Source organism: Notothenia rossii (assembly GCF_949606895.1).
Source record: "Notothenia rossii genome assembly, chromosome: 6".
NCBI lineage: Eukaryota > Metazoa > Chordata > Actinopteri > Perciformes > Nototheniidae > Notothenia > Notothenia rossii.
The window spans coordinates 570,217-592,716 of NC_136909.1; the positions used below are offsets into that span (position 1 = coordinate 570,217).

Consider the following 22,500-nt stretch of genomic DNA (forward strand, 5'->3'; position numbering starts at 1 on the left):
TTGTGCCATCTGTTTCCCGTTCCCTGTTTCCTGTTTCCTTGAGTGTCAGAGAGGTGATTTACCTGTGATTGTGTCGGACAGCCCCCTCCTGGAATATTCCTCTCCGCTGCTGCTGCTGGACATGGCCGACATCCTCTCCCCCACCCGCTCGCCCACCCTCTCCCCCCCCTTCTCGCCCCCTCCCAGCCCCACAGACATCTGGGTGAGAAACGCTGGTTTGGTTGCCATGGCGATCCTGTCGTCGGGGTTTCCCTGTGACCCGTCAGAGGGCGTGGCTTCTGTCACCTGCTGCGGTTGCCGTGGCGACGTGGAAGTCATGTGATACACGGGGTTCTGAAAGGAGAGGGGGAGGAGCCCAGTCCTGCGCTGCCATTGGCTATCGTCGTCGCCTGGGGCGGAGTCCTGAAGGTCGACCAGAGACATGCTGCGGCTCTCATTGGTCAGCTCCGGCCCCTCCCTCCGGCCCCCATTGGTCAGCTCAAACGCCTCGCTCTCATTGGGCTCTGAGTACGAGGAGCTGGGCACCGGGGAGCCCTGCAGGCCTACAGGAAGTGACATCATGAGGAGAGTCAAAGGGTCACATGATGTAGCCTGTCATGGAGCATCATAATAAGAGAGCATGTTCTTCTTTTACAACATATTACTAACTGCAGGTGGCAGCAACAACCAGTGGCGTAACAAGGTTGTGATTGGCCACATATTGTTTTTGGGCCCCCCATTGCCCCAAACATAAGTGCACGCTGATGCGCTCACACACGCACGGACACACACTCTCTCTTGTCCTTTCTCTTTTGAGTGCAGCTCTTGTGCTTTGGTGTGCTGTACATTATAAACACTATTACATTTGTTATAATGCTGCCAAACTTTTTAAGTTCTATTAAAAAAAAAATGATTATCCATTTTTTTTTCTTTTTTTTGGATGGGCCCCTGGCCGGCTCTGGGCCCCTGGCCGGCTCTGGGCCCCTGGCCGGCTCTGGGCCCCTGGCCGGCTCTGGGCCCCTGGCCGGCTCTGGGCCCCTGGCCAGCTCTGGGCCCCTGGCCGGCTCTGGGCCCCTGGCCGGCTCTGGGCCCCTGGCCAGCTCTGGGCCCAGGTGCGTTGCACCAGCTGCACCGTCGATAGTTACGCCACTGGCGGCAACCTAAATGAGTCTTACATGGTGTGAGAGCTGTTCTGAAGTCAGCTGTTCTAAGGTCAGTGGTCTTATCTTTAGTGGACAGCAGACATGATGTTTCTCCATATAGCAGATGTGTTTAAAAGAATCCTATATAGAGTATGTTCATCTTTGTCTCAGCCCCTCCTCTTGTATTCTTGGTGTTTAGATGTGGATCTCAGACCCTTTGCAGACCCTCTGCAGACCCCCTGATGCAGACCCTCTGCAGACCCTCTGCAGACCCCCTGATGCAGACCCTCAGCAGACCCTCTGCAGACCCCCTGATGCAGACTGCTGGACTCTGTGACGGTTTACCTTCTTTAAGGATAAAGTCCCTAAAACACTGTTTATTTCCAGAATCTCCATTTCAGTATGACGGAAAGGTTTCCTCTCCATTTCATTATTATGTTATTGTGTCTCCATACATTCCCACCACAAGCCCCGCCCCCTTTCTGCTTCAGGTTCGAACACACTAAGCTCATGTTTATAACACCTGTCAGGTGAGGGTTAGCTAGCCAGCGTTAGCGGTCACAGAATCGGGTTAGAGGTCAAAGGTCACAGACAGAAGTTAGAGGTCAAAGGTCACCTGATGCGGGCTGAAGGCTGGACCCTTTCGTGACGAAAAACAAGTCTTTGTTCTCTGGAGTCGGAGAGGGAAGCCTGGTGAAGTCTACCAAACTACACACACACACACACACACACACACACACACACACACACACACACACACACACACACACACACACACACACACACACACACACACACACACACACACACACACACACACAGACACACACACACACACACACACACACACACACACACACACACACACACACACACACACACACACACACACACACACACACATACACACATACACACACACATGCACACACACAGACACACACACACACACACACACGAATTGAAAATAATAATAATGACAGTATAGACTTTGTTTATCTCTTGTAAAGGAATCGATTGGTCAGGCATGTTTTCTGTCATTTTAGCTAGATGCTAATACTATCAGGAAAGGCTGCTCACCCCCCGTCCAATCCGACACCCCCCTGCAGGCCGAGGGAGGGATTACAGGCGGCCAGAGGGGGGGAAAGGGGGGGGGAGAGGGGGGGTGGGGACATGGGGGGCGGGGACACCATTCGCTGAGGCTCCGGAGAGGACACGCCCCCAGCATAAGCCCCACCCCCAGCATACACCCCACCTCCAGCATATGCCCCGCCTCCAGCATACGCCCCTCCCCCAACATAAGCCCCGCCCCCAGGGTTAGCCAGAGCCGCGGACACTTCCCTGAGGATCCGAGGGAGAGGACCGAGTTTCACCAGGCACGACTGCAGAGATAGAGACAGGTAGAGAAAGACAGGCAGAGAAACAGGTAGAGAAACAGGTAGAGAGATAGATAGGTAGAGAAACAGGTAGAGAGACAGATAGGTAGAGAGACAGACAGGTAGAGAGACAGAGAGATAGGTAGAGAAACAGGTAGAGAGACAGACATGTAGAGAGACAGAGAGACAGGTAGAGAAAGATAGGTAGAGAAACAGGTAGAGACAGATAGGTAGAGAGACAGGTAGAGAGACAGACAGGTAGAGAGAGAGAGAGACACAGACAGGTAGAGAGACAGGTAGGGAGACATACAGGTAGAGACAGACAGGCAGTTAGCGATAGAAAGATATAATCTGGTCTTTCTACAGGTGAGTTATCTGTTCTACAGGTAGGTAAGTTACCTGGTCTCTCTACAGGTGAGTTATCTGGTCTCTCTACAGGTGTGTTATCTGGTCTCTCTACAGGTGAGTTAACTGGTCTCTCTACAGGTGTGTTACCTGGTCTCTCTACAGGTGAGTTAACTGGTCTCTCTACAGGTGAGTTACCTGGTCTCTCTACAGGTGAGTTACCTGGTCTCTCTACAGGTGAGTTACCTGGTCTCTCTACAGGTGTGTTACCTGGTTTCTCTACAGGTGAGTTACCTGGTCTCTCTACAGGTGTGTTACCTGGTCTCTCTACAGGTGAGTTACCTGGTCTCTCTACAGGTGAGTTACCTGGTCTCTCTACAGGTGTGTTACCTGGTCTCTCTACCGGTGAGTTACCTGGTCTCTCTACAGGTGTGTTACCTGGTCTCTCTACAGGTGTGTTACCTGGTCTCTCTACAGGTGAGTTACCTGGTCTCTCTACAGGTGTGTTACCTGGTCTCTCTACAGGTAAGTTACCTGGTCTCTCTACAGGTGTGTTACCTGGTCTCTCTACAGGTGTGTTACCTGGTCTCTCTACAGGTAAGTTACCTGGTCTCTCTACAGGTGTGTTACCTGGTCTCTCTACAGGTGAGTTACCTGGTCTCTCTACAGGTGTGTTACCTGGTCTCTCTACAGGTGTGTTACCTGGTCTCTCTACAGGTAAGTTACCTGGTCTCTCTACAGGTGTGTTACCTGGTCTCTCTACAGGTGAGTTACCTGGTCTCTCTACAGGTGTGTTACCTGGTCTCTCTACAGGTGTGTTACCTGGTCTCTCTACATGTGAGTTACCTGGTCTCTCTACAGGTGTGTTACCTGCTCTACAGGTGTGTTACCTGGTCTCTCTACAGGTTAATTACCTGGTCTCTCTACAGGTGAGTTACCTGGTCTCTCTACAGGTGTGTTACCTGGTCTCTCTACAGGTGTGTTACCTGGTCTCTCTACAGGTGAGTTACCTGGTCTCTCTACAGGTGTGTTACCTGCTCTACAGGTGTGTTACCTGGTCTCTCTACAGGTGAGTTACCTGGTCTCTCTACAGGTGTGTTACCTGGTCTCTCTACAGGTGAGTTACCTGGTCTCTCTACAGGTGAGTTACCTGGTCTCTCTACAGGTGTGTTACCTGGTCTCTCTACAGGTGAGTTACCTGGTCTCTCTACAGGTGTGTTACCTGCTCTACAGGTGTGTTACCTGGTCTCTCTACAGGTGAGTTACCTGGTCTCTCTACAGGTGAGTTACCTGGTCTCTCTACATTTGTGTTACCTGGTCTACAGGTGAGTTACCTGGTCGAGTTCACTCAGCAAGGTGTGCAGGGAGGACAGTTCCCTCCCGAGGTCAATATATCCGTCGAACCCGGCCGTGTGGTTCAGCCCGTCGGGGTTTGATATTTCCTGCAGGAAACGCTGCATGCTGCTCCACTGCCGCTCCACGAAGTCGTTCATGAACAGCATGTATTCCTCTTTTGTGCCGAACCTACAGGTGATACACAGGTGAGACACAAGTGAGACACAGGTGAGATACAGTTGAGACACAGTTGAGACACAGGTGAGACACAAATGAGACAAAGGTGAGACACAGGTGAGACACAGTTGAGACACAGGTGAGACACAGGTGAGACACAGGTGAGACACAGTTGAGACACAGTTGAGACACAGGTGAGACACAGGTGAGACACAGGTGAGATACAGGTGAGACACAAGTGAGACACAGGGGAGATACAGTTGAGATACAGTTGAGACACAGGTGAGACACAGGTGAGACACAGGTGAGATACAGGTGAGACACAAGTGAGACACAGGGGAGATACAGTTGAGATACAGTTGAGACACAGGTGAGACACATGTGAGACACAGGTGAGACACAAGTGAGACCCAGGTGAGATACAGTTGAGACACAGGTGAGAGACAAATGAGACACAGGTGAGACACAGGTGAGACACAGGTGAGATACAGTTGAGACACAGTTGAGACACAGGTGAGACACAGTTGAGACACAAGTGAGACACAGGTGAGACACAGGTGAGACACAGGTGAGACACAGGTGAGACACAAGTGAGACACAGGTGAGACACAGGTGAGACACAAGTGAGACACAGGTGAGATACAGTTGAGACAAAAGTGAGACACAGGTGAGACACAGGTGAGATACAGGTGAGACACAAGTGAGACACAGTTGAGACACAGTTGAGACACAGGTGAGACACAGTTGAGACACAGTTGAGACACAGTTGAGACACAGGTGAGACACAGGTAAAACTCCTTCTCCAGCTCCTTCACAATAAAAGCCCTCCAGCTCCTTCGCAATAAAAGCCCTCCAGCTCCTTCGGAATAAAAGCCCTCCAGCTCCTTCACAATAAAAGCCCTCCAGCTCCTTCAGAATAAAAGCCCTCCAGCTCCTTCGGAATAAAAGCCCTCCAGCTCCTTCACAATAAAAGCCCTCCAGCTCCTTCACAATAAAAGCCCTCCAGCTCCCTCAGAATAAAAGCCCTCCAGCTCCTTCACAGTAAACCCCCCCCAGCCCTTCAGAATAAAAGCCCTCCAGCTCCTTCAGAATAAACCCCCCCCAGCCCTTCAGAATAAAAGCCCTCCAGCTCCTTCGGAATAAAACCCCCCCAGCCCTTCAGAATAAAAGCCCTCCAGCTCCTTCACAGTAAAACCCCCCCAGCCCTTCAGAATAAAAAGCCCTCCAGCTCCTTCAGAATAAAAGACCTCCAGCTCCTTCAGAATAAAAGCCCTCCAGCTCCTTCACAAAAAAAGCCCTCCAGCTCCTTCGGAATAAAAAGCTCTCCAGCTCCTTCACAATAAAAAGCTCTCCAGCTCCTTCAGAATAAAAGCCCTCCAGCTCCCTCAGAATAAAAGCCCTCCAGCTCCTTCAGAATAAAAGCCCTCCAGCTCCTTCAGAATAAAAGCCCTCCAGCTCCCTCAGAATAAAAGCCCTCCAGCTCCTTCAGAATAAAAGCCCTCCAGCTCCCTCAGAATAAAAGCCCTCCAGCTCCTTCACAATAAAAGCCCTCCAGCTCCTTCAGAATAAAAGCCCTCCAGCTCCTTCACAGTAAAACCCCCCCAGCCCTTCAGAATAAAAGCCCTCCAGCTCCTTCAGAATAAAACCCCCACAGCCCTTCAGAATAAAAGCCCTCCAGCTCCTTCAGAATAAAAGCCCTCCAGCTCCTTCACAGTAAACCCCCCCCCAGCCCTTCAGAATAAAAGCCCTCCAGCTCCTTCAGAATAAAAAGCCCTCCAGCTCCTTCACAGTAAACCCCCCCAGCCCTTCAGAATAAAAGCCCTCCAGCTCCTTCACAGTAAACCCCCCCCAGCCCTTCAGAATAAAAGCCCTCCAGCTCCTTCAGAATAAAACCCCCCCAGCCCTTCAGAATAAAAGCCCTCCAGCTCCTTCAGAATAAAACCCCCCCAGCCCTTCAGAATAAAAGCCCTCCAGCTCCTTCACAGTAAACCCCCCCCAGCCCTTCAAAAATAAAAGCCCTCCAGCTCCTTCACAATAAAAAGCCCTCCAGCTCCTTCAGAATAAAAGCCCTCCAGCTCCTTCAGAATAAAAGCCCTCCAGCTCCTTCACAATAAAAAGCCCTCCAGCTCCTTCAGAATAAAAGCCCTCCAGCTCCTTCAGAATGAAAGCCCTCCAGCTCCTTCACAATAAAAAGCCCTCCAGCTCCTTCAGAATAAAAGCCCTCCAGCTCCTTCACAATAAAAAGCCCTCCAGCTCCTTCACAATAAAAGCCCTCCAGCTCCTTCACAATAAAAAGCCCTCCAGCTCCTTCACAATAAAAGCCCTCCAGCTCCTTCACAATAAAAGCCCTCCAGCTCCTTCAGAATAAAAGCCCTCCAGCTCCTTCACAATAAAAAGCCCTCCAGCTCCTTCAGAATAAAAGCCCTCCAGCTCCTTCACAATAAAAAGCCCTCCAGCTCCTTCAGAATAAAAGCCCTCCAGCTCCTTCAGAATAAAAGCCCTCCAGCTCCTTCACAATAAAAAGCCCTCCAGCTCCTTCACAATAAAAGCCCTCCAGCTCCTTCAGAATAAAAGCCCTCCAGCTCCTTCAGAATAAAAGCCCTCTAGCTCCTTCACAATAAAAAGCCCTCCAGCTCCTTCAGAATAAAAGCCCTCCAGCTCCTTCAGAATAAAAGCCCTCCAGCTCCTTCAGAATAAAAGCCCTCCAGCTCCTTCACAATAAAAGCCCTCCAGCTCCTTCGGAATAAAAGCCCTCCAGCTCCTTTAGAATAAAAGCCCTCCAGCTCCTTCAGAATAAAAGCCCTCCAGCTCCTTCAGAATAAAAGACCTCCAGCTCCTTCACAATAAAAGCCCTCCAGCTCCTTCACAATAAAAAGCCCTCCAGCTCCTTCACAATAAAAGCCCTCCAGCTCCTTCACAATAAAAAGCCCTCCAGCTCCTTCAGAATAAAAGCCCTCCAGCTCCCTCAGAATAAAACCCCCCAAGCCCTTCAGAATAAAAGCCCTCCAGCTCCTTCACAATAAAAAGCCCTCGAGCTCCTTCAGAATAAAACCCCCCAAGCCCTTCAGAATAAAAGCCCTCCAGCTCCCTCAGAATAAAACCCCCCAAGCCCTTCAGAATAAAAGCCCTCCAGCTCCCTCAGAATAAAACCCCCCAAGCCCTTCAGAATAAAAGCCCTCCAGCTCCTTCAGAATAAAAGCCCTCCAGCTCCTTCACAATAAAAGCCCTCCAGCTCCTTCAGAATAAAAGCCCTCCAGCTCCTTCACAGTAAAACCCCCCCAGCCCTTCACAATAAAAGCCCTCCAGCTCCTTCAGAATAAAAGCCCTCCAGCTCCTTCACAGTAAAACCCCCCCAGCCCTTCAGAATAAAAGCCCTCCAGCTCCTTCAGAATAAAAGCCCTCCAGCTCCTTCACAGTAACCCCCCCCCAGCACTTCAGAATAAAAGCCCTCCAGCTCCTTCAGAATAAAACCCCCCCAGCCCTTCAGAATAAAAGCCCTCCAGCTCCTTCAGAATAAAACCCCCCCAGCCCTTCAGAATAAAAGCCCTCCAGCTCCTTCACAATAAAAGCCCTCCAGCTCCTTCACAATAAAAAGCCCTCCAGCTCCTTCAGAATAAAAGCCCTCCAGCTCCCTCAGAATAAAAGCCCTCCAGCTCCTTCACAATAAAAGCCCTCCAGCTCCTTCAGAATAAAAGCCCTCCAGCTCCTTCACAGTAAAACCCCCCCAGCCCTTCAGAATAAAAGCCCTCCAGCTCCTTCAGAATAAAAGCCCTCCAGTTCCTTCGGAATAAAAGCCCTCCAGCTCCTTCACAGTAAACCCCCCCCAGCCCTTCAGAATAAAAGCCCTCCAGCTCCTTCAGAATAAAACCCCCCCAGCCCTTCAGAATAAAAGCCCTCCAGCTCCTTCAGAATAAAACCCCCCCAGCCCTTCGGAATAAAACCCCCCCAGCCCTTCAGAATAAAAGCCCTCCAGCTCCTTCGGAATAAAACCCGCCCAGCCCTTCAGAATAAAAGCCCTCCAGCTCCTTCAGAATAAAAGCCCTGCTCACTTGCTGAAGTTGGCGAGGGTCTGGATGACCTTGGCGATGAGGGTGAGGGTCCGTGCGGAGCGCTCGTCGGGGAACTCCTGCATCAGGTCGAACATGGAGGGAGACATTACAGCGGGACACAGGAAGCGCAGGAAGAGCGAGGCGCTGATCAGGCGCTCACTGATATCTGGTCGCCCCCGGTTACTGCACTCCTGTCGCCATGACGCAAACACCTCCTTCAGCTCTCGAGGGAACACCCTGTGGGGCGGGGTATATTTAATGTATGTGTTATATACATTAAGTACATCTTATCGTGTGTGTGTGTGTGTGTGTGTGTGTGTGTGTGTGTCTGTGTGTGTGTGTGAGTGTGTGTGTGTGTGTGTGTGTGTGTGTGTGTGTGTGTATGTGTGTGTGTGTGTGTGTGTGTGTGTGTGTGTGTGTGTGTGTGTGTGTGTGTGTGTGTGTGTGTGTGTGTGTGTGTGTGTGTGTGTGTGTGTGTGTGTGTGTGTGTGTGCGTGAGTGTGTGTGTTACCTGTAGGAGTCCAGGATCTTGCAGAAGGCCAGCTCGCAGCACATCCTCAGGTTCGCTTGGTGCTCGGAGAGGTCAGAGGTCGCACAGCGGGACGGGTCCACCTCACAGTTCTCATCAGACTCATACAGAGCTTTAATGAACTCCCCTACACACACACACACACACACACACACACACACACACACACACACACACACACACACACACACACACACACACACACACACACACATACAGTTAGAGTTAATCATATTCATTAATAACTTAAGGTTTGATGATATATTCAACCTGGACTCTTCGCTAACATGAGTATACAGAGTACTGTGTGTACAGTGAGTACAGTGAGTACAGTGAGTACAGTGAGTACAGTGAGTACAGTATGTACAGTGAGTACTGTGTGTACAGTGAGTACTGAGTACAGTGAGTACTGTGTGTACAGTGTGTACAGTGAGTACTGTGTACAGTGAGTACAGTGAGTACTGTGTACAGTGTGTACAGTGAGTACAGTGAGTACTGTGTACAGTGTGTACAGTGAGTACTGTGTGTACAGTGAGTACTGAGTACAGTGAGTACTGTGTGTACAGTGTGTACAGTGAGTACAGTGAGTACTGTGTGTACAGTAAGTACAGTGTGTACAGTGAGTACAGTGACTACTGTGTGTACAGTAAGTAAAGTGAGTACTGAGTGCACAGTGAGTACTGTGTACAGTGTGTACAGTGAGTACTGTGTGTACAGTGAGTACAGTGAGTACTGAGTGCAGTACCGAGGGCGTCCTGCAGGTACTTCTGTCCAATCAGCTTCAGGTATTCCTCGATGCTCTTTGTTGCCAGAGTGTTCTCTCTGAAGATCAGCTGGTCATTGTCACGGCAACGGTCCACCTCTGACATCATCAGGTCGGTGAGGAAGTCCTGCGTGAAAGTTCATTTGATTTAGTAGCAGCACTTGAAATGTTGTGTCTCTATGAAACCGCCTCAGCGTCATGAGGTGTGAAACCTCCCAGGTGCGTGTATCAATAATACACTAAATACCTCATCTGACAACTTTAGGATTTACAGAACAAAATTAACTCTGGAAGATGACACTTCCTGGTGTGTGTGTGTGTGTGTGTGTGTGTGTGTGTGTGTGTGTGTGTGTGTGTGTGTGTGTGTGTGTGTGTGTGTGTGTGTGTGTGTGTGTGTGTGTGTGTGTGTGTGTGTGTGTGTGTGTGTGTGTGTGTGTGTGTGTGTGTGTGTGTGTGTGTGTACCTTGGCCTTCCCTGTGCTGTGCAGGATGTGCACCAGAGCAGCAGAGAGCTCCTCTCTGCTCCTGAGGCTGATGGAGGCCTCCAGGCTGCAGCAGAGCAGCAGGTAGTTGGAGCTGATGTACTCGGCGAACTCCTTGTACTGTTCCATGGGCAGAATCACGATGCTCTGGTACCGTGCCTTGATACGCACAGACGGCACAGAGGACTTCCCTGCAACAGGAAACAGGAAGTGAGAAGACCCTGGGAGCAGGAGTCAGTGAGGAGTTCAGAGATGTGATTTCAGGTTCCACAGAGAGGATGGAGGTCAATGGGACCCAGTCAGTACATCTGTGGGAAACATTTCCTCACAGCTGATGATGCTAATGATGCTAACGATGCTAACGATGCTAATTATGCTAATGAGTTGTAATGTTAAAACATTTCCTCGCTGCTAATGATGCTAACGTCAGTCGTCAAGGTAAACAGTTGTAAAATTAAAGTCAAAGTAGTGACTGTAGTCGCTGCAGTAACATATGAAACACTTCATTGTTTGCCTGACCGACCATCATTTCTGGGCTCCTTGTAGATAAGAAATGCACATTTTTATTAAATGTTACTCCACCCACCGCGGATGGTGCTGGGCGTGCTCACTGAATACCACTTCTCCACCAGCTGGCGGCCGGTCACCGTGGCAACGGGGATGTTCACCAGCCCCACGTAGCTGCTCTTGTCCTTCTTCCTCTTGCGGTCTGTGTCCTTGTATAGGTGCAGCGTGACGGCGCTGACGGAGGGCAGGCTGCTGAAGTCGAAGCGCTCGCCCCAGAAAATGGTGTCCGTCTTCAGCTTACAGGACGTCCGAGCGTACAGACTGTCATCCAGACACAGCTCGCAGAAGTACCTGCAGGCGGGGGGGTTATAACATTGTTGTTATTACATATGTTATTACATTGCTATTCTGTTTACACTTGTTATACTGTTATATCTCCACATGATATAACATACATGTTTTAAGGGGTAGAGTCACATGTTATAGATGTGTACAGTCACATGTTATAGACGTGCAGTCACATGTTATAGACGTGCACAGTCACATGTTATAGATGTGTATAGTCACATGTTATAGATGTGTACAGTCACATGTTATAGACATGCACAGTCACATGTTATAGATGTGTATAGTCACATGTTATAGATGTGTACAGTCACATGTTATAGATGTGTACAGTCACATGTTATAGATGTGTACAGTCACATGTTATAGACGTGCAGTCACATGTTATAGACGTGCAGTCACATGTTATAGATGTGTATAGTCACATGTTATAGATGTGTACAGTCACATGTTATAGACGTGCAAAGTCACATGTTATAGACGTGTATAGTCACATGTTATAGATGTGTACAGTCACATGTTATAGACGTCTATAGTCACATGTTATAGACGTGTACAGTCACATGTTATAGATGTGTATAGTCACATGTTATAGATGTGTATACTCACATGTTATAGACGTGTACAGTCACATGTTATAGACGTGCAAAGTCACATGTTATAGACGTGTATAGTCACATGTTATAGACATTTACATTCACATGTTATAGACGTGCAGTCACATGTTATAGACATGCACAGTCACATGTTATAGATGTGTACAGTCACATGTTATAGACGTGCAGTCACATGTTATAGACGTGTACAGTCACATGTTATAGACGTGTACAGTCACATGTTATAGACGTGTATAGTCACATGTTATAGACGTGCAGTCACATGTTATAGACGTGTACAGTCACATGTTATAGATGTGTATACTCACATGTTATAGACGTGCAGTCACATGTTATAGACGTGCAAAGTCACATGTTATAGACGTGTATAGTCACATGTTATAGACGTGTAAAGTCACATGTTATAGACGTGTAAAGTCACATGTTATAGATGTGTACAGTCACATGTTATAGACGTGCAGTCACATGTTATATACGTGTACAGTCACATGTTATAGACGTGTATCGTCACATGTTATAGACGTGTAAAGTCACATGTTATAGACGTGTAAAGTCACATGTTATAGATGTGTACAGTCACATGTTATAGACGTGCAGTCACATGTTATAGACGTGCAAAGTCACATGTTATAGACGTGTATAGTCACATGTTATAGACGTGTAAAGTCACATGTTATAGACGTGTAAAGTCACATGTTATAGATGTGTACAGTCACATGTTATAGACGTGCAGTCACATGTTATATACGTGCACAGTCACATGTTATAGATGTGTATAGTCACATGTTATAGATGTGTACAGTCACATGTTATAGACGTGCAGTCACATGTTATAGACGTGTACAGTCACATGTTATAAACGTGTACAGTCACATGTTATAGATGTGTACAGTCACATGTTATAGATGTGTATAGTCACATGTTATAGATGTGTACAGTCACATGTTATAGACGTGCAGTCACATGTTATAGACGTGTACAGTCACATGTTATAAACGTGTACAGTCACATGTTATAGATGTGTACAGTCACATGTTATAAACGTGTACAGTCACATGTTATAGATGTGTACAGTCACATGTTATAGATGTGTATAGTCACATGTTATAGACGTGTACAGTCACATATTATAGACGTGTACAGTCACATGTTATATACATGTACAGTCACATGTTATAGACGTGTACAGTCACATATTATAGATGTGTATAGTCACATGTTATAAACGTGTACAGTCACATGTTATAGATGTGTACAGTCACATGTTATAGATGTGTACAGTCACATGTTATAGACATGTACAGTCACGTGTTATAGACGTGTACAGTCACATGTTATAGATGTGTACAGTCACATGTTATAGACATGTACAGTCACGTGTTATAGACGTGTACAGTCACATATTATAGATGTGTATAGTCACATATTATAGATGTGTATAGTCACATGTTATAAACGTGTACAGTCACATGTTATAGACGTGTACAGTCACATGTTATAGACGTGTACAGTCACATATTATAGATGTGTATAGTCACATATTATGGACGTGTACAGTCACATATTATAGATGTGTATAGTCACATGTTATAAACGTGTACAGTCACATGTTATAGACGTGTACAGTCACATGTTATAGACGTGTACAGTCACATATTATAGATGTGTATAGTCACATATTATGGACGTGTACAGTCACATGTTATAGACGTGTACAGTCACATGTTATAGACGTATACAGTCACATGTTATAGACATGTACAGTCACATGTTATAGATGTGTACAGTCACATATTATAGATGTGTACAGTCACATATTATAGACGTGTACAGTCACATATTATAGATGTGTATAGTCACATGTTATAAACGTGTACATTCACATGTTATAGATGTGTACAGTCACATGTTATAGACGTGTACAGTCACATGTTATAGACGTGTACAGTCACATGTTATAGACGTGTACAGTCACATGTTATAGACGTGTACAGTCACATGTTATAGACATGTACAGTCACATGTTATAGACGTGTACAGTCACATGTTATAGATGTGTACAGTAAAATGTTATAGACGTGCACAGTCACATGTTATTGACGTGTATAGTCACATGTTATAGACGTGTACAGTCACATGTTATAGACATGTACAGTCACATGTTATAGATGTGTACAGTCACATGTTATAGATGTGTACAGTAAAATGTTATAGACGTGCACAGTCACATGTTATAGACGTGCAGTCACATGTTATAGACGTGTACAGTAAAATGTTAGACGTGCACAGTCACATGTTATAGACGTGTACAGTCACATGTTATAGATGTGTACAGTAAAATGTTATAGACGTGTATAGTCACATGTTATAGACGTGTACAGTCACATGTTATAGATGTGTACAGTAAAATGTTATAGACGTGCAAAGTCACATGTTATAGACGTGCAGTCACATGTTATAGACATTTACAGTAAAATGTTATAGACGTGTACAGTCACATGTTATAGACGTGTACAGTCACATGTTATAGACGTGCAGTCACATGTTATAGACATTTACAGTAAAATGTTATAGACGTGTACAGTCACATGTTATAGACATGTACAGTCACATGTTATAGACGTGTACAGTCACATATTATAGATGTGTATATTCACATATTATAGACGTGTACAGTCACATATTATAGACGTGTACAGTCACATGTTATATACATGTACAGTCACATGTTATAGACGTGTACAGTCACATATTATAGATGTGTACAGTCACATATTATAGACGTGTACAGTCACATATTATAGATGTGTACAGTAAAATGTTATAGACGTGCACAGTCACATGTTATATACGTGTATAGTTACATGTTATAGACGTGCAGTCACATGTTATAGACATTTACAGTAAAATGTTATAGACGTGTACAGTCACATGTTATAGACGTGCACAGTCACATGTTATAGACGTGTACAGCACCTCTTCTTGGCTGGCAGGTCTTTGGCCTCGATCACCCACACCGTCAGCACGTTCTCGAGCCTCCTGCTGTTGTCCTTGTTCGGGTGCACGGCTCTGCGCAGGTTCTCCATCCATTTGTCTCGCTCTGCAGCCGAGCGGCAGGAGAAGCACTTTGTTCCTGTGGAGGTCGTGACCTGGGAGACAGGGTCAGAGGTCAGCACCATGGAAGGTTCAGGGGTCAAAGTCAAGCCCCAGGAAGTAAGCAGGGCAAATATTTATTGTGGCCAATCGGCGGTACTACAACTTCCTGTCAGTCTGTGACGTCACTGGGCCCAACAAGCCTTTTTCCCATTGACTTGCATTGGGAAAGAGACGTCTGTCAATCAGCGGATCATTTTTAAACTAAATAAACTCCCCAGTATGAACTCTTTAATAGCCTGTATTAAATGTTCTTAAAGCTGAATACACCGTTAGTTCCTCTCTCCATTCATCTGAGTGACAGAGAGGAGGCGGGCTTAAGGGAAACTACACTGCTCTCTATGAAACAGTACTCCTGCTCTAACAGCAAGGCATGATGGGTAATTTGGAACATTTTGCTCTCGAGAGCGTCGGGTCATTTTGGCTTCCAGTTCTTGTAATACATGCTCATAGTGTTGTTCTGAAAGGGAGGTGCCTAACTGAGTGGATGTGTGTGTGTGTGTGTGTGTGTGTGTGTGTGTGTGTGTGTGTGTGTGTGTGTGTGTGTGTGTGTGTGTGTGTGTGTGTGTGTGTGTGTGTGTGTGTGTGTGTGTGTGTGTGTGTGTGTGTGTGTGTGTGTGTGTGTGTGTGTGTGTGTGTGTGTGTGTGTGTGTGTGTGTGTGTGTGTTACCTCAAAGCAGTAGTCCTGTCCCAGCAGGGAGGAGTGGACTGGTTTGATGATAACTGATTGGTCCATCCTGAGCTCCAGAGACGACACACAGCCAGCGCTTAGCAACGACTCCTGGCTACCGCAACGCTGCCGCCGCATCACACACCTGTAAACACAACACCAACAACCATCAGAGACAACAACAACTATCAGAGACAACAACAACCATCAGAGATAACAACAACTATCAGAGACAACACCAACCATCAGAGACGACAACAACAACAACAACAACAACAACCGTAAGAGACAACACCAACCATCAGAGACAACAACAACAACAACAACAACAACAACAACCGTAAGAGACAACACCAACCATCAGAGACAACAACAACAACAACAACAACAACCGTAAGAGACAACACCAACCATCAGAGACAACAACAACAACAACAACAACAACCGTAAGAGACAACACCAACCATCAGAGACAACAACAACAACAACAACAACCGTAAGAGACAACACCAACCATCAGAGACAACAACAACAACAACAACAACAACAACAACAACCGTAAGAGACAACACCAACCATCAGAGACAACAACAACAACAACAACAACAACAACCGTAAGAGACAACACCAACTATCAGAGACAACACCAACCATCAGAGACAACAACAACAACAACAACAACAACAACAACCATAAGAGACAACAACAACCGTCAGGGACAACACCAACCGTCAGAGACAACAACAACCATCAGAGACAACAACAACTATCAGAGACAACACCAACCATCAGAGACAACAACAACAACAACAACAACAACAACAACCGTAAGAGACAACACCAACCATCAGAGACAACAACAACAACAACAACAACAACAACCGTCAGAGACAACACCAACTATCAGAGACAACAACAACCATCAGAGACAACAACAACAACAACAACAACAACAACCGTAAGAGACACCACCAACTATCAGAGACAACAACAACAACACCAACCGTCAGAGACACCACCAACCGTCAGAGACACCACCAACCGTCAGAGACACCACCAACCGTCAGAGACACCACCAACCGTCAGAGACAACACCAACCGTCAGAGACACCACCAACCGTCAGAGACAACACCAACCGTCAGAGACACCACCAACCGTCAGAGACACCACCAACCGTCAGAGACACCACCAACCGTCAGAGACAACACCAACCGTCAGAGACACCACCAACCGTCAGAGACACCACCAACCGTCAGAGACAACACCAACCGTCAGAGACACCACCAACCGTCAGAGACACCACCAACCGTCAGAGACAACACCAACCGTCAGAGACACCACCAACCGTCAGAGACACCACCAACCGTCAGAGACACCAACCGTCAGAGACACCACCACCAACCGTCAGAGACAACACCAACCGTCAGAGACACCAACACCAACCGTCAGGGACAACACCAACCGTCAGAGACAACACCAACCGTCAGAGACAACACCAACCATCAGAGACACCAACACCAACCGTCAGGGACAACACCAACCGTCAGAGACAACACCAACCGTCAGGGACAACACCAACCGTCAGAGACACCAACCGTCAGAGACACCAACCGTCAGAGACACCAACACCAACCGTCAGAGACACCAACACCAACCGTCAGAGACACCAACACCAACCGTCAGAGACACCAACACCAACCGTCAGAGACACCATCAGCAACCGTCAGAGACACCAACACCAACCGTCAGAGACACCAACACGGTTACCTCGTATTTTCTTATTCAGGATCATATACCTGTGTATAGTCTATAAAACGATAAAGGGATTTGGCCCTTTAGGTCCTGACCTGATAAACAGTAACCTGAAACCATCGCTGGTTAAGAGACTGCTTACAGAGACATCAAGCAGAGAGAGAGAGGCCCTGCGACGCCTCCCTGAGGAACGCCAGAGTACTGGAGAGCATTACAACATTTATATTCAGTCTTTAGAACACAAACACGGTGTTTATTATTGTGATGCTATGAACTATTTATAGTGTAAATTGGAATTATCCACATCTGTGCTCCCGGGTGTATCTGTGTGTTTTCTTCTTGTATGTTCCTGCCTGTGTACATGACATAAGCTGCTGCTCATAACCAATTGCCCCTTGCGGGATTAATAAAGTTGTTGATTGATTGATTGATTGAAGCTGCAGCCTCTTTAACCCTAAACTGTGTGTGTCGTCCACTGGTCCCCGACCTGGGGGGTGCGCCCCCCTGCGCCAGGCCTCAGATGATTTGAGGCCAAATATCATATTTAGACTTTTATATACTTTTTTATTTTTTACATATAATTGTGACGCAATACATGATTGTCGCTAAAAGCCTTGTCTCTACATTACAATAAAATATAAAAAATAATTGATTAATTAATTTTGATAAAGATTCAAGTTAGTAGCTATTAAAGGCATAAAAAGACAGAAATGTATAATTCTATCTTTAATAGAAATGTTTCTTCTGCCCGTAAAGTGTCTAAACAATCCTTCAATTTCACTGCTACGCCGATGACATCCAACTTTATATCTCAACAAAAACCATCACCCCCACAACACACTCCACTCTCACCAACTGCCTCTCAGAAATAAAAGCATGGATGCAAAAAAACTATCTCCAACTGAACAGTGCCAAATCAGACATCATCATCATCGGCCCCCCATCCCGGATCAAAGACATCCAGAATTTCCACTTCACCATTGACAGCCACACTCTATCTCCCCCCCCTCACATCCGCAACCTCAGAGTCATTTTCGACAGTCAGCTCAAATTCAACCACCACATAAATCACATCACCAGGACCGCCTTTTTCCACCTCAAACACACTGCCCGTCTCCGCCCATCACTCTCCTCCTCTGCTGCTGAAACCCTGATTCATGCAGTCATCACATCACGACTCGACTACTGCAACAGCATCCTCTATGGCAGTGGTTCTCAACCTGTGGTACGCGTACCACTGGTGGTACGCCAGCTCCCACTAGTGGTACGTGGAGGAATCTGACATATCAAAAAATTTAAAAAAATTAAAGATTAATAAAAAAAAAAAAAAAATTCTATTCTATATTTTTTTTTATTCAAAGGTGGGGTACTGTAGGTAATTTTGGAGAAACCAGCTCGAGTGAGCTAGAATTTGAAAATACACAACCGCAAAAAATATGCCACTTCCTTACAAAGCCTTCCACAAATGAATTTTTTTTATGGATTTGTTGTCAAAGCACTTCCGATATTCATTGCTATCGGGATGTTAAGAGCATTCCATGGAATATAACAAAAAGTGTATCTCGAGCCGGTTTCTCAAACGTACCTACCCCACCTTTAACCTTTACACATAACACAGACATATAAAATACAGGACACACAACTAAGTAAACAACAAGACGAAAAGCAGTCACTACATTGTGCACATTTGGGACATTAAGGTACACTACGTATTACTGCAACAGCAGCTGATGGTAAGGATCTCAGACAACTTCAATTTAAAACAGGCTATAGGGCAAGTGCCATCAGTTTGAGGCTTGATTGAATAACATTAACTACAAAATAAATCATACTATCAAAATACTACAACGAATGATAATAAGCTTGAGATAATTGAAACTGTGGTTTAAATTAGTTCTAATAGGCTATTGTTGTTTTTAGATTTAGAAACGAGAACATTTTTTTTTTTTTTTCTGGCGTTGCTAATTACGACCTTACTACCCGCTAACGTTGCAAGCAAGCTAAAGAAAGAAGAAAGCTGAGTGATGTTAAAAACGTGGCTCAAAACGGGAGATATTCAGAAGAGAGGTACAGAGGAGAATATCACCAGAGAAAGTGAACAAGTGAATGAAGAGGAGGACAGTCATCAACCGAGCACAAGCGCAGGCTCCGCAAGCAACGCAAAAGTGATATGCACAGCCGCTGTGATGGAGGAGGGAAGTGACTCAGGAAGAAGGCTTTGCTCAAAGGATGGAGAGAAGGCTGTGACCGAGGTCAAACGCTGAACAAGCACACTTGTCCTTAATTGTTGTCTTTTTTCTTATCTCTTTTCTTTTTTACTTTGCCACCACAGAAATGGCAATAGCAAACATCAGCAGACTGAAGATGAGCTATAGCCCTTAGGCTCATCTGCTCCTGGAGGCTTCATTATTATTGGAACTGAATTCCCAAGAGGACATTTTCTGTTACGATGTGGGCTGTTGCAGGAGGCCTACATTCACACTTTGGTATAGGTCCAGGAAATGACATGTGTGTACAGTTGACATTTGTTGTGTGAGAATAAGTTATTATTTTGTTCTTTATATTCTCACTTGTGGTGAGTGTGAGAGAGAGTGAGAGAGTGAGTGAGAGAGAGAGAGAGAGAGAGAGAGAGAGAGAGAGAGAGAGAGAGAGAGTACATTTGCCTCCGAGTCCTGCATGGACTGTATTTTAACATTGGTCATATGGTGGTACTTGGTGTAAAAAGGTTGAGAACCACTTCTCTACGGCATACCATCCAACCTCCTCAGTAAACTCCAACATATCCAGAACTCTGCTGCCCCCCTCCTCACCCACACCCGCTCCGAGACCACATCACTCCCATCCTCCAGAACCTCCACTGGCTCCCCGTCCGTCAAAGAATCCACTTCAAAGTCCTCCTCGTTACTCACAAAGCCCTCAACAACCAGCCCCCCCCCCTACCTCACAGACCTGCTGCACCACCACACCCCTTCCCCCCACCTCACAGACCTGCTGCACCACTACACCCCCCCCCCCCCCTACCTCACAGACTTGCTGCACCACCACACCCCCCCCCCCTACCTCACAGACCTGCTGCACCACCACACCCCTTCCCCCTACCTCACAGACCTGCTGCACCACCACACCCCTTCCCCCCACCTCACAGACCTGCTGCACCACCACACCCCTTCCCCCTACCTCACAGACCTGCTGCACCACCACACCCCTTCCCCCTACCTCACAGACCTGCTGCACCACCACACCCCTTCCCCCTACCTCACAGACCTGCTTCACCACCACACCCCTTCCCCCTACCTCACACACCTGCTGCACCACCACACCCCTTCCCCCTACCTCACAGACCTGCTGCACCACCACACCCCTTCCCCCTACCTCACAGACTTGCTGCACCACCACACCCCCCCCCCCCCTACCTCACAGACCTGCTGCACCACCACACCCCTTCCCCCTACCTCACAGACCTGCTGCACCACCACACCCCTTCCCCCCACCTCACAGACCTGCTTCACCACCACACCCCTTCCCCCTACCTCACAGACCTGCTTCACCACCACACCCCCCCCCCCTACCTCACAGACCTGCTGCACCACCACACCCCTTCCCCCTACCTCACAGACCTGCTGCACCACCACACCCCTTCCCCCCACCTCACAGACCTGCTTCACCACCACACCCCTTCCCCCTACCTCACAGACCTGCTGCACCACCACACCCCTTCCCCCTACCTCACAGACCTGCTGCACCACCACACCCCTTCCCCCCACCTCACAGACCTGCTTCACCACCACACCCCTTCCCCCCTACCTCACAGACCTGCTGCACCACCACACCCCTTCCCCCCACCTCACAGACCTGCTTCACCACCACACCCCTTCCCCCCTACCTCACAGACCTGCTGCACCACCACACCCCTTCCCCCCTACCTCACAGACCTGCTGCACCACCACACCCCTTCCCCCTACCTCACAGACCTGCTGCACCACCACACCCCTTCCCCCCTACCTCACAGACCTGCTGCACCACCACACCCCTTCCCCCTACCTCACAGACCTGCTGCACCACCACACCCCTTCCCCCCTACCTCACAGACCTGCTGCACCACCACACCCCTTCCCCCCTACCTCACAGACCTGCTTCACCACCACACCCCTTCCCCCCACCTCACAGACCTGCTGCACCACCACACCCCTTCCCCCCTACCTCACAGACCTGCTGCACCACCACACCCCTTCCCCCTGCCTCACAGACCTGCTGCACCACCACACCCCTTCCCCCCACCTCACAGACCTGCTGCACCACCACACCCCTTCCCCCTACCTCACAGACCTGCTGCACCACCACACCCCTTCCCCCTACCTCACAGACCTGCTGCACCACCACACCCCTTCCCCCCACCTCACAGACCTGCTGCACCACCACACCCCTTCCCCCTACCTCACAGACCTGCTGCACCACCACACCCCTTCCCCCTACCTCACAGACCTGCTGCACCACCACACCCCTTCCCCCTACCTCACAGACCTGCTGCACCACCACACCCCTTCCCCCTACTTCACAGACCTGCTGCACCACCACACCCCTTCCCCCTGCCTCACAGACCTGCTGCACCACCACACCCCTTCCCGCTGCCTCCGCTCATCAGAAGCCAACCTCCTATCCATCCCCACCCGCACCAAGCACCGGACCTGGGGGGATAGAGCCTTCTCCGTTGCTGCCCCCTCCCTCTGGAACTCACTCCCACAACCCATCAGAGACTGCCCCGACCTCACCACCTTCAAAACACTCACAAAAACTCACCTCTTCAATCTGGCTTTTCATGTGTGATTGTTTTTGTATTATCTGATTTTAACTTTAACTATATATTTATTTGTTCTTCCTTTCTTCTCTTTTCTTTTCTCTTCTCTATTATCTGTAAAGCGTCTTTGAGCACCTGTAAAAGCGCTAACAAATTAAATCTATTATTATTATTATTATTATTATTATTATTAAACCAGGCTTTTCTGGATAAGCACATTTTTAAAACATAGTCATCGTCCATGCCGGTCTCAGTTGGATTATTTGTCTCAGTTGCTCCTATCAGATCGGTCTCCTCCATTTTGTAGATTATTTACGACTTTTGAATCCACATAAACACATCGGCAGAATCCGTTTAAACAGTTTAATCCCTTTGTGGATTGTTTCATCAACACTTCTCTAACTTCTGGTCACTTTCCAAACAGTCTCAAGGAGGCAAGAGTAAACCCTCTCCTTAAGAAACCCACTCTCAACCCGTCTGATGT

General features: G+C 47.6%; 1 protein-coding gene across 2 annotated transcripts in view; it reads right to left on the reverse strand.

Annotated features, from left to right (window-relative positions):
- The window catches only part of LOC307043305 (disabled homolog 2-interacting protein-like), a 42,702-nt gene that overhangs the window by 16,703 nt on the left and 3,499 nt on the right, over positions 1-22,500 (reverse strand). Inside the window, exons 2-12 of one of the 2 annotated variants that reach the window (XM_079687672.1) lie at positions 15,469-15,613; positions 14,622-14,794; positions 10,763-11,034; positions 10,159-10,397; positions 9,678-9,822; positions 8,915-9,059; positions 8,404-8,640; positions 4,177-4,366; positions 2,202-2,503; positions 1,738-1,829; positions 63-542 (exon numbers count right to left, since the gene is read on the reverse strand). In XM_079687672.1, coding sequence (XP_079543798.1) covers positions 63-542; positions 1,738-1,829; positions 2,202-2,503; positions 4,177-4,366; positions 8,404-8,640; positions 8,915-9,059; positions 9,678-9,822; positions 10,159-10,397; positions 10,763-11,034; positions 14,622-14,794; positions 15,469-15,606 — 2,413 coding nt within the window. In that variant the 5' untranslated portion in view covers positions 15,607-15,613. The remainder of the gene's footprint in view (positions 1-62; positions 543-1,737; positions 1,830-2,201; positions 2,504-4,176; positions 4,367-8,403; positions 8,641-8,914; positions 9,060-9,677; positions 9,823-10,158; positions 10,398-10,762; positions 11,035-14,621; positions 14,795-15,468; positions 15,614-22,500) is intronic. The other variant, XM_079687673.1, reaches the window with a different exon arrangement.